The 20,781-nt window shown below is 41.9% G+C and overlaps 1 protein-coding gene across 2 annotated transcripts in view; it reads left to right on the plus strand.

Moving 5' to 3' along the window:
* Positions 1-20,781, plus strand: part of ITGA1 (integrin subunit alpha 1) — a 131,104-nt gene that overhangs the window by 61,823 nt on the left and 48,500 nt on the right. For both annotated transcript variants that reach the window (XM_075183947.1, XM_075183936.1), the window contains exon 9: positions 3,335-3,500. In XM_075183947.1, coding sequence (XP_075040048.1) covers positions 3,335-3,500 — 166 coding nt within the window. The remainder of the gene's footprint in view (positions 1-3,334; positions 3,501-20,781) is intronic.

Raw genomic sequence — 20,781 nt, forward strand, 5'->3', positions numbered from 1 at the left:
ATATGATGTAGCACATGCCCTTGTGTTTCTAACTCCCATTGTCCTATAGATTGTAAGCTTGCGAGCAGGGTTCTCTTACCTCTCTGTCTGTATGTATTATCCAGTATTGTCTTATTAATGTTTGTTCCCAATTGTAAAGCGCTACGGAATTTGCTGGCGCTATATAAATAAATGTTGATGATGATGATGATTTGAAGGATACTTCTTACATAGGCTCAAGGTTATAAGATGTCAGAGCATCAAGTACCTCATCGAGATACAAAAGGTTTGTCTAATTCTGAAGTCGCTAATTCCACATTGGTAGAACATAACAAAGCACTCTACAATGACATACACACAATTACCTTACTCAGATGAAAGACAGGAAAAGACACAAAAAAGAAGGATGAGTTACCATATATACCATATGGGATGTTTCTTTTTCCTGTCTCTACTCAGCTGAGTACATAGAGCCCTGGAGGAAGGAGATAAAATTAACGGTAATAATTATTAGATTTTTTGATAAAGAAATATTCACTGCTCAATAAATCTACTATTAGATTTGGAATGTCTCAATAGTTCTCATGTAATACTGTAATGACTGTTGGCTAATAGCCCACATCTGCGGCCTGGCAGCCTGGTTGTGACGCAAACAAAAAACAATCACTAAAGGGAAGAAGGAGTCACATTATAAACCTTCAAGGGGGTGTTTGTTTTCCTTGTCTCTACTCATGTGTGTACACTAACCCCTAATGATCATGTAGAGATCACCGTGAAGGCAGCGTTAATAGTAACTGCGAAAGTCACGCTCTCCTATTTGTACACAATATAATACAAACACTCCCACATCGGTAGTTTAAAAATCCAAAGGGAAATTACTTTCCTGTAGTTGTACAAATGGAGCTGACGAATAATAAATGCAAATAGATGGCGGCTTGTTATAACATAGCCACAAGGCTACTGAATTAAGACCTATTGGTGGAGAGGTCAATACTCTAACAGTCAATCAGAAATGTCTAGATCAGGCCTGGCCAAGCTGTGGCTCCCCGGGAGGTTTAAAACTGCAAGCCTCAGCATGCTTTGCCAGTAGATAGCCAGCCTATAGCTGGCAAGGTATGCTGGGACCTGTAGTTTCACAATGCCTGAAGAGCCACGGGTTCACCAGACCTGGGCTAGATAGTGCTGCAGATGTTCATCATCTTCACATATCTTTGTGCCGGCCCCCCGGGACCCGCTGGAGATACGCCTACTAAGAGACGTATCTGGAGATGAGTCCATGTCTAAATATGTTGCAGTTATGGGAACTGTATCCAGCTTACGCTTACCCTCCCATGCTACTTACCCCTGTTCAACCTCTCCAGGATTAAGGGGGCACAAGTCTACGATATGCATAAATCTATATACAGAAATTTGTATTTTTCGCCCAAAAATTGGCGTACATACAACTCTAAATAAGGCCCTGAGTATGTACGTCATGTATACAATCTGACATCACTGACTTCTCAGTTATTATTATTATTATTATTATTAATTTTTATTTATAAGGCGCCACTAGGTATCCGTGGCGCCGTACAGGGACATACAGAGACGCGATACAGGGTGAGACAGCACGGTACAGTTAACAAAAAGCACAGTAACTCAGAAGCTCAAAGTACAGCTAGATGAAAGGTGAGAGCCCCCAGCGGTGAAGCTAGAGGGGCAGAAGGGCAGGAGGACCTCACGGAGGAGACAAGGAGCTGGAGAGCAGAGTTAAGGTGGTGGAGAACAGGAGGAGAGGAGGCCCTGCTCAAAGGAGCGTACAATCTACAGTTATAAGTTAATCAACTGATACAAATTATGTAGAGTGTGCTGAGCATAAGAGTTTTCAGGAAACTGTTATTTATATATCTTTTTAATTTTTTATCTTATATATTTGTTGGAATTCCCCAGAACTGCACTATTTCATATAAAGTGCAATAATCAATATGAAACAAAGAACTTTCACCGCAGGGTATATATTTAGTGACTGGAGGCTGCCAGCCGTTGAGGGTCTGTACTCCCCTAATCAGTAATTGGAAAATGTAGACAAAGTGCACCTGAAAGTTACAAAAGTCATCCTATTTAAAGTATAGGCCAATACCTGGTTTTCTTCACCACCAAAATGTCTTTTGCAGCTAAAACCCGCTCTGAAAATCGCTGTTGTACAGCTAACACCCCCCTAAATACTCCGCCCTTTAAAATCAAGTCCTGGCAATTATTTGATTTTGGGTACATAACACTAGGTGACCTAGCTCCTAGCCTGCACATAGCCAGGAACTCCTTGATCTGCATAGTTTATCCCAACATACATTGGTACACCTTGCACCCACAGGTACAATGCCATCTTGGCTTGCAAATCGATATGGTTCATGCAAAAATGGATGCAGTTTTGTGAAAATAAGTGTGCGATGTCGCAAAATGGCATTGTCACAGTGGTCCTGCACTTTTCAATTTTTGTAAATTACTCTTTCTGTCTATGTAAAGGCGGAAACCACAATTTTGGCTAAAGATAACTCTTGCTTCTCTCCACTGCCAACCACACCAACACAACTTCTCTCTATATATATATATATTATCAGTGCTTTTTGTGTCATGGAACTCACCGGAACAGAGTTCCGGCACTTATATTCAACGGATTTTCCAGCTTTTAAAAGTAACTTTTGAACATTTGATGTTTGGTTCACGTGGACTTAAATCGCCCTGTCGAGCGTAGCAAGTCGGCGGCAAAATCATTAAAACGGTGCATGCGGGCTGCTTGTGTGTCGCGTTCGATGCATGTGTCATCGTTCGCGCTGGTTGCAGTGGCGGATCCAGGGGGGGGGGGGCGATCGCCCCCCCCCCAGCAGGGGCTTGCTGCCGGCGGCTGCACACTGTGCAGGTCCGTTAGGCAGTGATAATGTGCTGCCCGGCTGCTCTGATTGTGTTTTAAACACAATCAGAGCAGCGGGACAGCACATTATCACTGCCTAACGGACCTGCACATACTGTGCAGCCGCCGGCAGCCTTAGAAGTTAGAAAGGGGGCGGGGCTTAAATCGCCCTCCGTATATCGCCCGGGGTAGAAAACATTTCTAGATCCGCCCCTGGCTGGTTGTGATGACACTGCTCGGTTTGTGGCGCTACTCAGCTTGTGATTGGTCGTGTGGTCGCGTGCTGAGTGCTTACTGCGGGTGGTGACTGTTATGTTTCGATACACAACTGACGTGTGTGTGTGTACAGTGATTGACTACGTGATGTGAGTTCCGGCACCTTTATTCTTACAAAAAAGGCCCTGTATATTATTGAATATACAAATTTCAAATGTTTACTTGTCTCATAGCAATCTGTTATCATCTTAGATTCTTGGAAGCTACAGTAGAGGAAATATAAGCACAGAAAGACTGGTGGAAGAGATACTATCAATCGCAAGCGAGCCAAAAGAAAAACATTTCTTTAACGTCTCGGAAGAACTGGCTCTTTCCACTATTGTCGAGTCGTTGGGAGAAAGGATATTTGCTCTTGAAGGTATTAACGCAGAGATAATAATCATAAAAAGCATGCTATAATGTGACCATGTCACAGGCAACAATGAATGTGAAACGTCTGGATTTATACTGACAAATTATAATCTTAATCTTTTTTGTCTCAATTATCTCTAAAACCGGTTAATACAAAGGGAGAGAGCAATTACATTTACATAAAATAGTTTTCTTATTTATTTGTACTCATTGCCTACCTTTAGGAATAAGTATTGTAAAGAGATTACACTGTTTTGTACAAATGAAAGCACGTTTATAATCTAAAATCAATGTCTTGTGTGATGCAGAAAAAAGCACAACAAATTAAATCTCTGAAAACCAGCTAAAGATAAGGGTTGTGTAGTTTACTGTGCACCACATCAATGTGTTTAAAGTGTTTCGTGCTGATTAAACGTAATGTTTGCATGTTTTTCCCTCCCAACCTCTCAAGCAGGATGGAGCAATCAGATTATTAGGATGGAAGCATATTATTATTATTATTATTATCATTTATTTGTTAGGCGCCACAAGGTTTCCGCAGTGCCGCACATAGTACAAACAGTAGACTATACAGGGTATAACAGTACAGAACAATAAACAAAAAGTACCAATACTTCAGAAACTCCAGGCAGGCAGATGCAATAGACACGGAGCAGAAGAACGGGTAAGGAGACAGGAGGGAGAAGGGCCCTGCTCATTCGAGCTTACATCCTAAGGGAGGGTTGACAGACCAGGCACAAGAGGAGCCGGTTGAGGCAATGGGAGAGAGGGGAGAATGAGCGGAGGAGATAGGGGTTAAGTGGATGGTTGGTAGGCTTTGAGAAAGAGGTGAGTTTTGAGTGCACGTTTGAAGGAGCACAGAGTGGGAGAGAGACGGATGGAGCGAGGGAGGTCATTCCAGTGAAGAGGGGCTGCACGGGAAAAGTCCTGGATTCTGGAATGGGAAGAGGTGATCAGAGTGGAGGAGAGGCGACGGTCATTGGCCGAGCGCAGGGAGCGGGCGGGAGTGTGAATAGTAAGGTGTTCTTTTATTAAAAGTGCAGACTAGCCCTGGCAGTGTGATTAATATAACCAGACAACCGTATGCAGAAGTGACCCAAGGACATAACATTGTCAGTTCCCTTAGATGGGTGCATGCTGTTTTCCTGTGTCATCCAGGGTTGTATATATGTATAAAATTTATCAGAAGATCTTTGAAAATAAACTTCTAAAGTGAAGTATTTATAAAGAGACGCAGATTTATTTTATATCAGAAATTCTTTCCGCTTCTCATTAGTCTAAGATTAAAGCCTTGTTCATTCGTCATTCAAAGCTGAGAGGAAATAATTGCACATGGAACAAAGGTATCTAAATAAGGGACTTATATTCAAAGAACACTGCTCAACAGCCGTTTTGCACCTGACATGATATAATGTATATCAATTTCCAAGTAATTTTGTGTGCAGAATCCAGATATACCTTCATAACTTTGATATCATGTATGGTTTAGGAGATATTTTGAAAAATTTAAATTTGAAAAGTAAAGTATTTAATCACAGTAAGTGCTTGGCAAGACTCCCTTCTGCCTGCGCAGAGTAGGAAGTAAGCAGGAAGCTCCCGGACTGTACCATGACCACCGGTATTCGGGGGGTGTTCTCACAGTGGGCTGCTTCCAGGGTTGCCAACTCTGAAATGAAAAACAAGCAACCGCTTAGTGAAAAACAAGCCCAAACCAATCCTAAAAAGCCCCCAAAAAAGCCCAACTTACAGGGGACCGTCCTTTGCTATAACACTAATTTCTACACTGAATCTCCATTTAGAAAACCTTTATAAACACAAGAGGACACATTTATACACTGATAGGGCAAATGAAAACACAAATGCTGTAATTTAGGACACTGGTATGTCTATCCCACACAGCCCCATGATATAACAGTATAAGCAGTCTTCTGACATGAGCAGCTTACTGAATGGGAGGGAGGGTGTTATATAGCAGTGTTACCTGCTATAAGTGCAGCGATCGTGTGTCTGTCACAGCACTTATCTCAGTAGGTTGTTGTAGATCCGTCTTCCTGTGATTTATTCCACGTCCTCCTCTGACTCCGCCCACCCACAAAGGGCCACTTCATTGGAGGAATTCTCTGCACAACCCGCCTACAAAAAAAACAACTAAATGCACCAATCACAAAATGGTGACAGAGAAAGAATACAAAAAAAAACGATTATGCAGCCTGAGGACTTGGAGAACGTGTCCAAGCCCAAAAACAAGCTACCCGCGGCAGTGAAAAAAAACCCGCAACGTCACAAAAAAATAAGCTCAATTCCGCTTGTTATAAGCGGAATTGGCAACTATGCCTGCTTCATGACGGAGTCTCCGTCTCTGTGTCCCAGCACTCTGGCTGATGGCTGATCACCATAAGGAGATACGTCCCCCTCCTTGGCAGTGACCAGTGCAAGTGGTGATTTGCCCTTTGTTTTCATTTCTCCATTTTAAATCAGTGATATTCTTTTCTTGTGTTTGATATGTCATTATTTCATGTCTTCCTGAGTAAGTTTTTTGGGCTGTTTGGAAGTACATACGAAGTAATGGCAGCCGCTAATATCCGCGGGTGTGTAAACCATACTGATAACTTTTGTTATTATGCGTTTATGTGTAAGAGAAAGTTATGTTGCTGGAGAGAAAAACGTCAAGTACGTTCCATTGGTTGAGCCGCATCATTTTACCTCAGCTTCACATTAAGTTGGGCCTAATGAAGCATTTAGTGAAAGCTCTGGATAAAGAAGGACAGGCTATCGGGTATCCGACAGAACAGTTTCCAAAGATAAGCAAAGCTAAAAGAAGGCATATTTGTAGGCTCAAAAATAAGGATGAAATATTTAATAATTGCCGAAATCGACTCAGCTGCTTGGTCCTCCTACAAGGCTGCTGTGCGAGGATTCTTAGGGAACAGTAAAGAGGCCAACTACATGTACATCGTGAATGAACTATTGGACAACTACAAGAATATGGGTTGTAGACTGTCACTTAAAATTCACTTTTCACATTCATCATCATCATCACCATTTATTTATATAGCGCCATTGATTCCGCAGCGCTGTACAGAGAACTCACTTACATCAGTCCCTGCCCCATTGGAGCATATACACACACAGACAGAGAAAGAGAGACTAGGGTCAATTTTGATAGCCGCCAATTAACCTACTAGTTTGTTTTTGGAGTGTGGAAGGAAACCGGAGCACCCGGACTTACTAACTCACTGGCATTGTGAGTTAGAACAGCACAATATCAATCAGCAGGACCACCCAAATCTCTCAGCTGCTATGCTCAGATAAGAATCAGTTGCACTAACTGACACTGCGTCCTCCATTGTCCTCGTAAGAGGGAAATCTGAACTAATTAGACACAAGCTCCTCGGGTAATAAAGCCTGATCACATGACCATGCCCCCAAAGGGGGCTGCCAATCCCACAAGTTGTTGCTAGGTGGCATGCCTATACTAGGACAGACATACTGAGGTATGCACATTTACCTCAAGGATGTCAAGTAGGTGCACTTCCTTCTTCTTTTCCTGCTGCGCTTCCCCTGCAGGTCTGCTTCAGCCCTGTAATATTGACAATCTTGTATATGATATTAACTATTTCTACCTCCTATGTATAGCACTGAGAAATATGTAGGAGAAATGAGACAGGGACCAAAAAACTAAAACAAGCACATTCAATACTACTCTTACGCGCTTATATTTGAAGGTGGACTAGAGCTGCAGCTCTATGTTAATCCAGCCCAGGGTGTTTGACAAAGTCTTGGATGAAGTAAATAAGATTATCCAAGTCAATGACCAGGGTCCTTGTTGATACATCACGGTTTATACATGTCATGGATATAATATAGTGCCATTGCACTGCTTAAATGGATCATTATTCTGTGAATTTCATCCCTGCAATCTGTGTTTAAGTATGTTCATCCATGCTGCTACTACTACTCTGATCATTATTCTGTGAATTTCATCCCTGCAATCTGTGTTTAAGTATGTTATAGGAAACTGTTATCTGTTTAAACTTAGGTTGGCACAGTCTTTTATTGCTGCCTAATTTATGATAGGAATCTGGCCTCCTCTATCCTTTCCCACAAATGTTTTCTTTTCCTTTGATTAGCTGACCAATTAGCACATCTGTAGTGTATTCCTAAATTAGACTGACTACATCTTAGCTTCATTCTATGGGGAGACGTATGTGGGGTTAGACGTGTGTGATTTCTGCACTAAGTGGGATTTTCTCACAAAGTGGATGAAAATGCACAGTTAGACAAACATTGGACTACATTTGACTTGCTTTTACTCCCAGCAATAAGCAACATCTGCCACAGCCTATTTCTGCACTACTTGTCTATTTATATGGAATACTGCTAATAGGTAATTCTTAAAATACCCTTGCTTTTTGCTTTTACCCCTTTTATCACAATGTTTCACAAATTGCTTTTCTTAGTCTCATTTCATGGCATGATCTTTAGGACTGTGTCATCTTTCACCCCTCCACCAACACACAAATTTGTTCATATTGCACCTGCATTACTCCACTCACCTCTATTTAACACCCATGAACTGTTGTCCTATTTATTATCTCTAACAAGTACAACCTCCACCTGTCGCCAGAAAATAAAAAGCCACACATCTTACAATCCCCTTGCCTATCTTTCGCTCACTCTGCTTCTATTAGCTGGTGATATATCACCTAATTCAGGTCCCCCACACTCCTCACACACACATACATCAGAACACTACCGTTCTATAGCAAACCTCAAACACATCACCTGTCTCCCCTCTCTTCCCAAGTCCTTTAAATGTGCCCTTTGGAATGCACGCTCTGTTTGTAACAAACTTACCTCCGTTCATGATCTCTTCCTCTCATACAACCTCAACCTTCTGGCAATAACAGAAACATGGCTCATGCAATCAGACACTGCCTCACCTGCAGCACTTTCACATGGTGGCCTCCATCTCACCCACACCTCCAGACCTGAAGGCAGACAAGGGGGTGGGGTTGGACTACTTCTCTCCCCACAGTGCACATACACAGTTCTACCAAATGTCCCATCACTCACGTTCACATCTTTTGAAGTACATGCTATTCGCATTTTTAATCCATTCTCCCTACGTGTTGCGGTGATCTATCGTCCCCCTGGAGCACACCAACAATTTATTGAGGATTTCTCTGCATGGCTCCCTCACTTCTTATCTTCAGACATCCCCACCATCATCATGGGTGACTTCAACATCCCCATTGATAACCCACCTTCCAAAGCTGCTTCCAAACTACTCTCTCTAACATCCTCACTTGACCTCTCCCAGTGGATTGAATCATCTACTCATAAGGATGGCCACTGCCTTGATCTTGTTTTCTCTAGACTATGCTCAGTTTCTAATCTTATTAATACACCCTTCCCCCTCTCGGATCATCACCTTATCAGCTACACTCTCACCCCCACTGCTCTAACCTCTCTACTGTCTAACTCAACCAAGCCTCCTCATACTCGTAGAAATCTTAATTCTATTAATCTTCAACAATTTTCCACCTCTCTCCAACACCTTCTCTCCCCTATCTCTACATTCTCATCCCCTGAGATGGCAGTACCTCATTTTCACCTAACCTTAGCAACGGCCCTTGATCAAGTGGCTCCAGCGACACTTCATACTACACGTCGACTTCGATGTCAACCGTGGCACACCAAAGCAACACGAAATCTTCAAAAACTGTCCCGTAAAGCAGAACGTCACTGGCGTAAATCTCGAAGCTCTAATGACTTCTTCACATATACTTCTGTCTACCACTCCTATCGAAATGCTCTGGACACTGCAAAACAAACATACTTTCAATCTCTTATCTATGCTCAGGCTTCTAACCCCAAACGCCTTTTCAATACATTTAATCATCTTCTCAATCCTCCCACCCCGAACCCTCCATCTACTATCAGTGCTCAGGATCTTGCTTCCTACTTCAAGGACAAGATTGACAAGATCAGACTAGAAATGGTATCCTCTTCCTCAACAAGCCATCAGCTCATTTCCTTCCCTCTACCCTCTGACACCCTTTCTTCATTTGACCCCACAAATGAAGAGGAAATTTCTACGCTCTTCTTATCTTCCTACTCTACCTCCTGTCCTCTTGATCCTATTCCCTCGCAAATTGGTAGATCCCTGTCTTCTGTGCTCATTTCACCTCTAACTCAAATCTGTAATCTCTCACTCTCTACTGGCATCTTTCCATCACTATACAAGCATGCAGTGATTACTCCTATTCTAAAAAAACAAAACTCTGACCCAAACTCTCTCTCAAATTACCGTCCCATCTCTCAGCTCCCTTGCCACTCCAAGCTTCTAGAGAGACTTGCCTACACTCGCCTCACACGCTTTCTTTCCGCAAACAACCTGTTGGATCCTCTTCAGTCTGGCTTTCGTTCTCAACACTCCACAGAGACTGCGCTGACCAAGGTTGTTAATGATCTGATCACTGCTAAGACTGAACGCCATTACTCTCTCCTAATTCTCCTTGATCTCTCGGCTGCATTTGACACCGTTGACCACTCTCTTCTCATACAAACGCTGCAATCCCTAGGTCTTCAAGACACAGTTCTATCCTGGTTCTCATCTTACCTCTCTAATCGCTCTTTAACTGTTAATTTCTCTGGAGCCACCTCTGCTCCGCTTCCCCTATCAGTTGGAGTACCACAAGGCTCGGTGCTAGGTCCTCTGCTGTTCTCTATCTATACCGCTTCTCTTGGAAATCTAATAAGTTCCTTTGGCTTTCAGTATCATCTCTATGCGGATGATACCCAAATCTATCTATCCTCTCCTGATATCTCGACATCTGTGTTGTCCCGTGTAACTGACTGTCTTTCTGCCATTTCATCTTGGATGTCCTCTCGTCAACTCAAACTTAATCTTTCTAAAACAGAGTTAATAATATTCCCACCCGCCAACAAGAGCATACCTGACATTTCTATCTCTGTTGATAACATGACCATAAATCCCACCCCACAAGCTCGCTGCCTAGGTGTAATCCTTGATTCACGCCTATCCTTTGTTCCCCACATTGACTCTATATCTAAATCATGTTACATACATCTAAAGAACATTTCCAGAATCCGCACATATCTCACACAAGACACTGCTAAAACCTTAATTCATGCACTAATCATCTCCCGCATTGACTATTGCAATTCCCTCCTTACTGGTCTTCCCAAAAACAGACTCAAACCCCTAAAATCTATTTTGCATGCTTCGGCAAGACTGATTTTCCTTGCAAATAGCTATTCCTCTGTTGAATCACTCTGTATGTCTCTACACTGGCTGCCTGTCTTCTACCGAATCCAATATAAAATACTTTTACTAACCTACAAGGCCATCAACAAAGCTGCACCAACATACATCTCCTCTCTTGTCTCAAAATATCTCCCAACTCGGCAACTCCGTTCTGCAAAAGATCTGCGTCTCTCATCCACCCTCATTACATGCTCCCATTCCCGGTTACAGGACTTTTTTCGGGCTGCACCCACTCTATGGAACTCTCTCCCTCGCACAATAAGACTCTCCTCTGGTCTACAAACTTTCAAGCGTTCTCTGAAAACCTACCTATTCAGACAAGCTTATAATATTCCTCAACCACCATCTTAACCTCACTACCTTTAGCCTGTTACACAATTTCACACAAGACAACTACCCCCGGACCAACATTGTTGTGTGACAGGATCATTTAGCTTATGAGTCACCCTACCTTTGCAGTCTGGCTGGGCCAAGATGCAAAATGTATACTTAACCTCATGTGTCAATCTCCCATTGTCCCATAGATTGTAAGCTTGCGAGCAGGGCCTTCTCACCTCTTTGTCTGTTTTACCCAGTTTGTTTATTAGTTTATTACGTTTGTCCCCAATTGTAAAGCGCTACGGAATATGTTGGCGCTATATAAATAAATGATGATGATGATGATGATGATCCATTACAATTTGTGTGTCTGATAGTCATTTACAAAGTGCACAAAGTGTGCCTCATGTAGAACAAATGCTATTTGAACCTTTTTCTTGCACAAATGCACCCAACTCACATTTATCACCTTGTGGGAGGAGCTATGTGAATTGGGCTGTTTCTTGCTGAATGCAACTAGTGCACATGAATGCACCTATTTATGTCACCACATGCAAAAATAATAATTTTACAAAATTATTATTTTAATGAGATTCAAGGGGTGGGGAAACATCATTAGGGGGGCTCCCCTGTAAGATCCACAGAGTTTTTTCTTGATACCAAAACACTCATTCCAGCCAGGCCCACAAACGGTCAGGAGCAACGCGTGCTGTGGCTACGCTTTTCTTTATGCACCAGTTGCACAACTAGGCACAGTTAAACAAATATAAATGTATTGCACCCTCACACAATTTGTGGTTTGTAAATTACTTTTACAGAATTTCAGTTTGCTTCATGATGAGGTGCTAAACTATTGATATTGTTTTAAAGCAAAAAAGAAGCATTGACATCAGTACAGAACATGAACTGGGAGGTGTGTTGTATGATGGAAAATATACATATATTATTTATATGACGCCACAAGATTTCCGCAGTGCTGTACAGATTAAACCGTAAACCAAACGGTATACAGCACAGAACAATAAACAAGTTCTACCAAGTCTCTGAGAGCTCCAAGAATAGCTAGTACCAGTATTGCTGGACCAGAAATAATAAGTAAAGAGACAGAAGGGTGGCAAACAGACAGCAGGCACAAGGGCGAATCAGTGGAAGGGATCAAGGGCAAGATGAGCACATATGAGGGATGAGGGATGAGAAAGGGTAAGGTAATCAAGCACAGAGAGATGGTTAGGCGGATGGCTTGTAGGCTTTTAAGAACGGATGAGCTTTCAGTGCCCATTTGAAAGTACACAGACTAGGGGAGAGTCTGAAAGAATGAGGGAGGTCATTCCAGTAGAAGGGGGCAGCTCAGGAGAAATCTTGAATTCTGGAGTGGAATGAGGTGATCAGAGGGTAGGAGAGGTGACGGTCATTGGATGATCACAGGTGACGGGAGGGAGTGTGTTTAGAGAAGAGCTTGGAGATGTAAGGGGCAGTAGAGTAGGAGAGGGCCTTGTAGGGGAGGATGAGGAGTTTGAAGAGGTTCTGTAGGGGAAGGGGAACTAGTGTAAGGGGAGGCAGAAGAGGAGTGACCTGAAAGGTGCTTGTGATGAAGCTTTTCTTGCTATATAGGGTTACCCATTTCTTGCATGAGGAAGCTTAGTCACAGCTATCACCTTTCATAGATAGGGAGCAGCATTCTACTGTGAAAAAAAATGGGTGCTTTTCTCACTTTCATAAATAGACCCTTTTATAGGATATCTATACATTAACTCTGAAAGCACAGATTTCTTGCATGTAAAAAAACAAACAAGATATAATAAACACAGAATTTTTCAAATATAAGCACTGAAAACTAAAATCCTTAGGTGTAAGTGAGACCACGCAAGTCATTTCTTTCATGAAAATTAATTACATCTCTCATTCAAGAACATCGGCTTCACCCCGAGGCAGCAGAGCTCACTAACCTTGGTGGAAAGTAATTATACCTTCACCCACCGGACTAAGCAAGAGGGCAGGTCTGAGATCAGTCACTGATTGACTCATTGTGTAATTGGTTGTTAATTCTGGGCCTCATAGCAAAATGGCCGTTGTGCCGCAGTAGTTGGAAGCCGTTTACTGCCCACTGCTGATCCCTCGTACCTATACACCACACTTCCACATTCATATTTTTGTTTTCCCTACCCTAGTGATGCTATATTTTCAACACTGTCGGGATCACTTAGATATACATTTCCATACTGTGTATGTGCACAATATTTAGTATGCTCACGTTTGTATCAATATTTTTCCGTATCTTTAATTCACGACTCCTTATTCTTGGAGAGGCTGTTCGTCAATTGTGGACACCTATGCAGATAAGTCTTTCAGGAGACAGGAGGCGTTTCTCTTGAGGGTGCTAGAGGGCTGGTGCAAAAATACTAAAAGCTGATGATGGCTACCAGCAGCACTACCTAGCCCCTAGGCATTGCGGATTGACCTCCAGATGATAGGACTTCATTCATCACCATCGCTGCTATATCAGATCAATTGATCAGTGACTGTCTATTCTTATTACTTAATTGTCATTTCTGTACAGACTGCTGCAGAAAAGACGATTCCCATTTAATTCTTAAAGGAATAAACAATGGATGTGGAGGTGGTACCCTACTTGTACCAGTCAGAACAGTGTATTAATATGTGTTTTTATGACATTATTAGATTGTGTACAAACATGGTAAAGTCACTTCTGCACTGTAAGCTAACACATACACCTAACACTTGTGTATCCTACGCTTATGTCAGCCTTACATACACATACTTGTACGCCTGGCGTAGCTACTACTCTTTTGTGTTCCCAAGTAAATTTCCCACACCTATATTCCGGCCCACATGGGGCTACAGATGGATAGACGTAGTACTCAGGAGAGGACTGTAGTAGTACTCACGAGAAGGATGACAAATTTTAGCCTGTGGGGTAAGACTTGACTCAGCAGCCTATTAGGAACATTTTAAAGGAAAAAAATGCAGAATGGCCCAGTGACTCAGACCAAGGTAGTCCACTATGGGACCGGCCCGGGGGACAGATGCCCCCCTGCCCCCCAGCTCAGTCTGCCCCTGATAATAGTACATCGCCTGCTTCCCTCCCAATCACCACCCATGTCAGCAGAGTATATATATATCCAGCCCAAAATCAGATTTATATCATTGGCATTTATATCAGTGACTAGATATTAATACACCAGGGACATTGTGAACATTTTCCCCTTTGCAGAAGATGTCTTGCCACAAATCTCATGTTCAAAGATACAAAACCTGATACAGAAGCATTTTCGTAGCAAATACAATCAAAACGACTTCCTTAATTGGCAAAAGCTAAAAGTATTTACAAATGAGTCTGTGTTTTCCTTTTACTGACGTTATATCTATCCATGGAGAGATACAACAAAACACCCTTAAACAACCTAAAACATGTTATTTTAAGCAGAACTGAATAAACTTATTTCCTGAACCCACAATACTTTAAGGTCCTGAGTGATGTTTAGGGAGGAAGTTTAAACAATGTTTCACTATAGGCAGGTCTCCAGGGATTTGTCTAGCTTCTTATGTATAGCTTGGTGCAGGAAGAGAGAAGGTAAAGGTCCTGGGAAATGAAGTTTCAGAGAGTAAATGAATGTTGTGGATAAGTGTTCACTGATATATACAGAAGGCCATAAACATTTGGATTGCTGTTCTCAGAAAGAGACAGAAGCAGTATATTTGTGGTGCATGAAATATTCAGTGTGACATAAAATTCTAAGTAGAAAGAAGTTTTTCTAGTCTGTGATCACTTTCATTAATATGGACTCTTCTTGCATTATAGATAAAGTTGTAAATAAATTTGAGGTTTGTCAAATTTGTGGACTGACCCACATTTGAAGATCTCAAAAGATGACACATTAGTGAAACACTATTTACCATTTCAGTATTAGATAGTATTGCCTTTTCATTGGCAAATAATAGCCGGTGTAAAAATGAACCTTTAGGGGGGGTATTCAATTGTTAGCGTTAACGGGAAAAAACGAGCGCTCAAAAAATATTACAGTTTATACGGTAATATTGCGCGAGAAAAGCGTTAATACGGTATTTTACTCACGGAATTTCAGCTCGCCGCTCAGGGAGCGGCGAGCTGAAATTCCGCGAGTAATTACCGTATTAACGCTAAGATTTTTTGAGCGCTCGTTTTTTTCCGTTAACTCTAACAATTGAATACCCCCTTAGTGTCTGTTCTACAAGTGAATGCTGATAATTACTGTTAACTTTTCCCCCTCAGAATTCCTCTCCCCCTTCCTATATCTCAAACCCAATGGTTCCCAAGCTTTTTCAGTTTACAGCACCCTTAGAGTCTCCATAATTTTTTCAAGACACCCCTCCAAAATAATTAGCGAGCAGTCCCGTTTTATGAGTAGATGGGTCAAAATAACCTAATAAATATTTAGGTCAGAACAGAAATACTTAGTAAGTGGTTTGCAAAAATAACACACATAAATCCAAGGTAAAAGAATGTTTTTATATATGTTTTTCAATTATATTTCTGTCAAAGAATAATTTACAGCTATCATTAAGAGGAATAAGATCAAACAAAATAAAACAACAATATGTACAAAAATCATCACATTGTGTCCCTTCACCTTTACACTGTACCCCTTCATGATCACACTGTGCCCCTTCACCATTACACTGTGCCCCTTCATGATCACAATGTGCCCTTTCATGATCACACTGTGCCCCTTCATGCTCACACTGCCCCTTCACCATTACACTGTGCCCCTTCATGATCACACTGTGCCCCTTCACCTTTACACTGTGCCCCTTCATGATCACACTGTGCCCCTTCACCATTACACTGTACCCCTTCATGATCACACTGTGCCCCTTCATCATTACACTGTGCCCCTTCATGCTCACACTGCCCCTTCACCATTACACTGTGCCCCTTCACCATTACACTGTGCCCCTTCACCTTTACACTGTGCCCCTTCACCTTTACACTGTGCCCCTTCATGATCACACTGTGCCCCTTCATGATCACACTGTGCCCCTTCATCATTACACTGTGCCCCTTCATGCTCACACTGTGCTCCTTCATCCTCACTGTGTGCCCCTTCATTCTCACTCTGTGTGTCCCCTCATGTTCTCACACTGTGCCCCTTCATCCTAACTCTGTGTGCCCCTTCATTCTCACACTGTGCCACTTCATCCTCACTCTGTGTGCCTCTTCATGTTCTCACTCTGTGTGCCCCTTCATCCTCACTCTGTGTGCCCCTTCATCCTCACTTTGTGTGCCCCTTCATCCTCACTTTGTGTGCCCCTTCATCCTCAGTCTGTGTGCCACTTCATCCTCACTCTGTGCCTCTTCATACTCATACTGCCCCCTCCTTCATTCTTTTGCCCATCCATTGCTGTTTCCTATCACCATTTCCCTTCCCTTCCTTTACTTACCATACTTGGCCTTCTTTTGTCTTTTTTTTCTGTTTTCTCTTCTGTCTTCTTTCTTCCGACTCCTCTCTCCTGCCGCTCCTCACTGAGTATGCCAGACGTGATGATGTCACGTCTGACATTCAGTGAGAAGATAGGAGGAACGAGGATGCCTGGTCCCCAGCACCACCAAATTAGTACATTTTTGGAGTGTTTTTTCCCAGGCCACGGCAACACTGGGAGCCGCGGCGCAACTTTCGGAACCGCTGCTCGAACCTCTTTTCCCTCCACACTCCTTCCTGCCTTCTCCACTCCGCAGCAACCACCGCCTCGTATCTCAGCAGATTACTTCTTCTTTCTCACGTCCACATGCAAGACTTCTTCCGTGCTGCTCTCCACCTTTAGAACTAACTCCCACGCCCCATCAGATAAATGTGTGCTAAAAACAATTTTTTACTAAAGCCTATCAGTCTTCCTCATAACTCGTCCCCTGCTGCCTGCCATACTCACTCACCTCAGTGCCACCCTCTTGTGCCTGCCCCCCCCTCCTCTAGATTGTAAGTTCTCATGACCAGGGCCCTCTTTCCTTGTGTTTTCCTCTCCTATCCTATCCACCTGTACATCCATGTCTAGCCCCTTCTACCTGGTATCCTAGTCTCCTCCCCAACATTTGTGGCCCTATTTGTCCTGTGCATGCTCTTGGGCACAGGCCTGTTCCACATTTGTATTCTACCTGCGTTGTCCCTTTCCCTCCTCTGAACTCCCCCCCCCCCCCCCACACACACACCCAAGCAAATCATTCGGTCTTGTTCATTGTGTAATTAGTGATTAGTTATGCCCTATTATATAACTATGCATTTGCTTTGCACTATGCATGTTCTACGTATGCTGGTTGTTAATTCTTTGTTCTTTGCTCTCCCCCACCTTTATACTGCTGACCCTTTGTAGCATCTTATAAATAAAGGATAATAATAAAATTAAAATGATGTACTCATATATTGTAATTGTCACAAACCTTACACCTCCCTTACCCAAATCTTACACTTGGAGCTGTTTATAAAGTGTACCCACAGAACTTCGGAACAGTAAATGGGAATGAGACATAATAAATCCATACTTGTGGACCATACACGTAGATATCCGGACTATACAGCCTGACTGTTGCAGAGTTCGTGGATAGGTAGATCTTACCATAGGAAAGGCACAAGAGGCGCATACAGATACTGGAAACCTACATAAATGAGATTTTGTGAGACAGGATAATAAAATGATATGTTAGGAGTGGATACATTTAAAAAAAAAGTACTGTAGAAGAGAATATAGCAAACTGTATGCATTTAACCTGTACATCTGTAGACAGTTGGGCAAACAATGATGCCCCCTGCCGCATGAATTATACAATCTGTAAATAACCTGCAATATATTGATTATTTGCTCTCTTACAGTATTCGTTGCTTTGAGACTGTAAATCCAATGCACAATTTTGTATGTTGAAGCGAAGCCAACAACAACATTTTTAGTTCTTTCGGGTGTGCAAAATAAATTTTATATATTGTCTGTTTTTATTTTATTTTGAGTAAAGACATTTCTGATGGTGACAGTGGGCCTGATTCATTAAACAAATTAAAGCAAAAAAAGGAGTAACTTTGCACCTTTGCAAAACCATATTACATTGGAGGGGGAGGTAAATTTAAAATGTAGGGCCAGATTTATAGTTGGGGTAGAGCATGTCCTAGATCAACTTTAAATTTCAGTTTTAAAATAAAGCTATCAAGTATTTATGTGATACATGAAAAGCAGCCAGTATTTAACTTATGTACAAAATAATAATTTGCACCCCTTGCATTGTAACATGGTTTGTCCCGGAGCAAAGTTACTTCCTTTTTTTGCTTTACATTCCTTAATGAATCAGGCCCAGTGAGTTTATTTACACACAACAGGCAGCCATGAATGTTCCTCTGAGGTCATGTCTCTCCTGCTCTCCTCTCCTTCCCACCCTTCCCCATCTAAACAGATTTCTGATGAAAGAAAACTATTCCTACATACACTTAGTTCACCTGATTGTGCTGATAAGCAACCGATTGTGCTCATTTGAGAAGAATGAGGCTTATCTGGAAAACCAGCAGGCGCGGGCTGGCAGGTTTCAGCCCGGGGGGCGCACAGGCGGCCGCATCACATGACACGTGATGCTACCGCGACGCGGCCGCATCGCTTGACAAGTGATGCGACCGACGGTAGTATTCACCCAATATTCCATCCACGGGGGGAGACGGCCGGCCCGAACAGCCGTTAGAAAGAGCGGCCCGGGGGGGGCGCTGCCACCCGATCCAGACCGCCCCTGAAAACCAGCAAGAACAATGGTGATGCTTCTAATTGTCTCTTTAACTGCTGATTGTAGTTAGCACTGTCACATAATGCTTGAAAGTATTTCTGTACTGCATTGTGTATATATTTCTTTATAACCCCCATTTGATAAATCATATCAGAAAACTATAAAAAATGGGGATAACTTTTTCCAATAGACAAATAGTATTCAATAAGTAGCACAACTTGTTTTTTACTTATCAGAATCATTGTCCTGCGTTGGAGACATTAGAGCCATGTCACTAAAGGACTGCCCTTCTGTCTGAGGAAGATATTTTTACCACATGTGTATAGGATAAGTTCTGAGAAGTGTACGGGTTCATTCTTCTCATGAATGCTAGTAGAGTTTGTTTATTTTTAGTGAGAAGATGCTGAACGTAGAAGATCACATTTTACTTTAAGGAAGTTGCTTCATTTTACCAATAATGTGCAGACGTGTAAGAATGTGTAAGGAAGCCCTAGAGCTGCGCAGAACAAATACAATGTTAACATGGCATATAATAATGACATAATAATAATAATAATAATAATAATATTATTTGTCGCCATAATAATAATAATAATAATAATAATAATAAAAATATTATTATTTGTCGCCATAGAGATGCTTGGTAACTGCTGAATGTTCTGTGCTGTGAGTTTCTCTCTGTGTAGTATTAAGCTCCAGAAAGTGTGGATACCTAAGGAAATGTGTTTTATATCCACTGTTTGATGAGCAATATATTAGTTTTGACAGTTGCATAGCCCTGATGTTGTAAATTGAGGTGGGTATCCTTTATTAAATGAATTATACACACTCACCCTCACTCAAGCTCTCCCCCTTAGGGGTTGCGTTACTCTGAGGCTGGTGGTTAAAATATTCAGTCTCAGTATTCATTGTATTGCTGTATGCTGATTAAGGTATATATCTGATGATATTTTCTACCACTTGCTATGTTATAACATTGTATATTATTCCACTGCGATTTAAGTATTTTGCTTTGAGTTGTGTCATTTGTTAGCTGTGACAGTCAATTAATGTTTTGGTAATTTTTTTTTATGTATAAATGTCTGTCCCATTCACATACCTTGGGCCCCTGAAGAAAGTCAGTTGTACTGAAATGATCTTTGGGAGCTGGGTGTAGTAGAGTCATGTTCAATTAATCTTATTTTTTTCATCCAATGTCCGTGCTGGTTAATCCTTTTGGACAAATGTTTGAGTGTTTTATAATTTGTATGGACTTTGTGTACAGAGACAATTTATTGTGTTTCTATAAGTGCTTCACTCAATCTTCTTTGAAATACTGCTCAAGTTCCATCAGGTTGGATGGGGACCAATTTTCAAATCCTTCCACAGATTTTGACTTGATTGAGGTCTGACCTTTAACTGGGCCGTTCCAGAAAATGTAATTTTTTTTCTATTTAAGGCAAGGCTTTTGTTGTGTGCTTTAGTTCGTTGTCCTTCTGAAATACAAAGCTTTTCATCTCTTGGCAGGCTTGCTTGGCAGAAAAGAGTGAGGCAGGGTCAGATATGAGCCAATAACTTCAGGCTTGCATCAAGTCCCGGGATGCCCTTTTCAGATAAAGACTCCTTACTGCTGCTGACCTTCCCAGACAATCATAATAAATATTGAGATTTAGCTGGGTATATTCAGCTCCTTTAATCTGACTACATTAGACTGCTCTTTGTTACAACTAATCACTTATTACCGGCCTCCAACAAGTAAAGCACTGTGGCAGGGGACCACCCAATCATTACTTTATTTTAGTCCATGTTGAATATATAGTTTACAGAACTGCAGATTGGACTAGGAATGTAGGAGCCACTGCTGTAAAATTTCTCATTCAATATATCCTTCTCATTCTAGCAGGGAATTCCCTAGACAGTGGACAGCCCCAGTCCTCCATAGCTGACCTG

Source organism: Mixophyes fleayi, chromosome 1 (genome assembly GCF_038048845.1).
Source record: "Mixophyes fleayi isolate aMixFle1 chromosome 1, aMixFle1.hap1, whole genome shotgun sequence".
NCBI lineage: Eukaryota > Metazoa > Chordata > Amphibia > Anura > Limnodynastidae > Mixophyes > Mixophyes fleayi.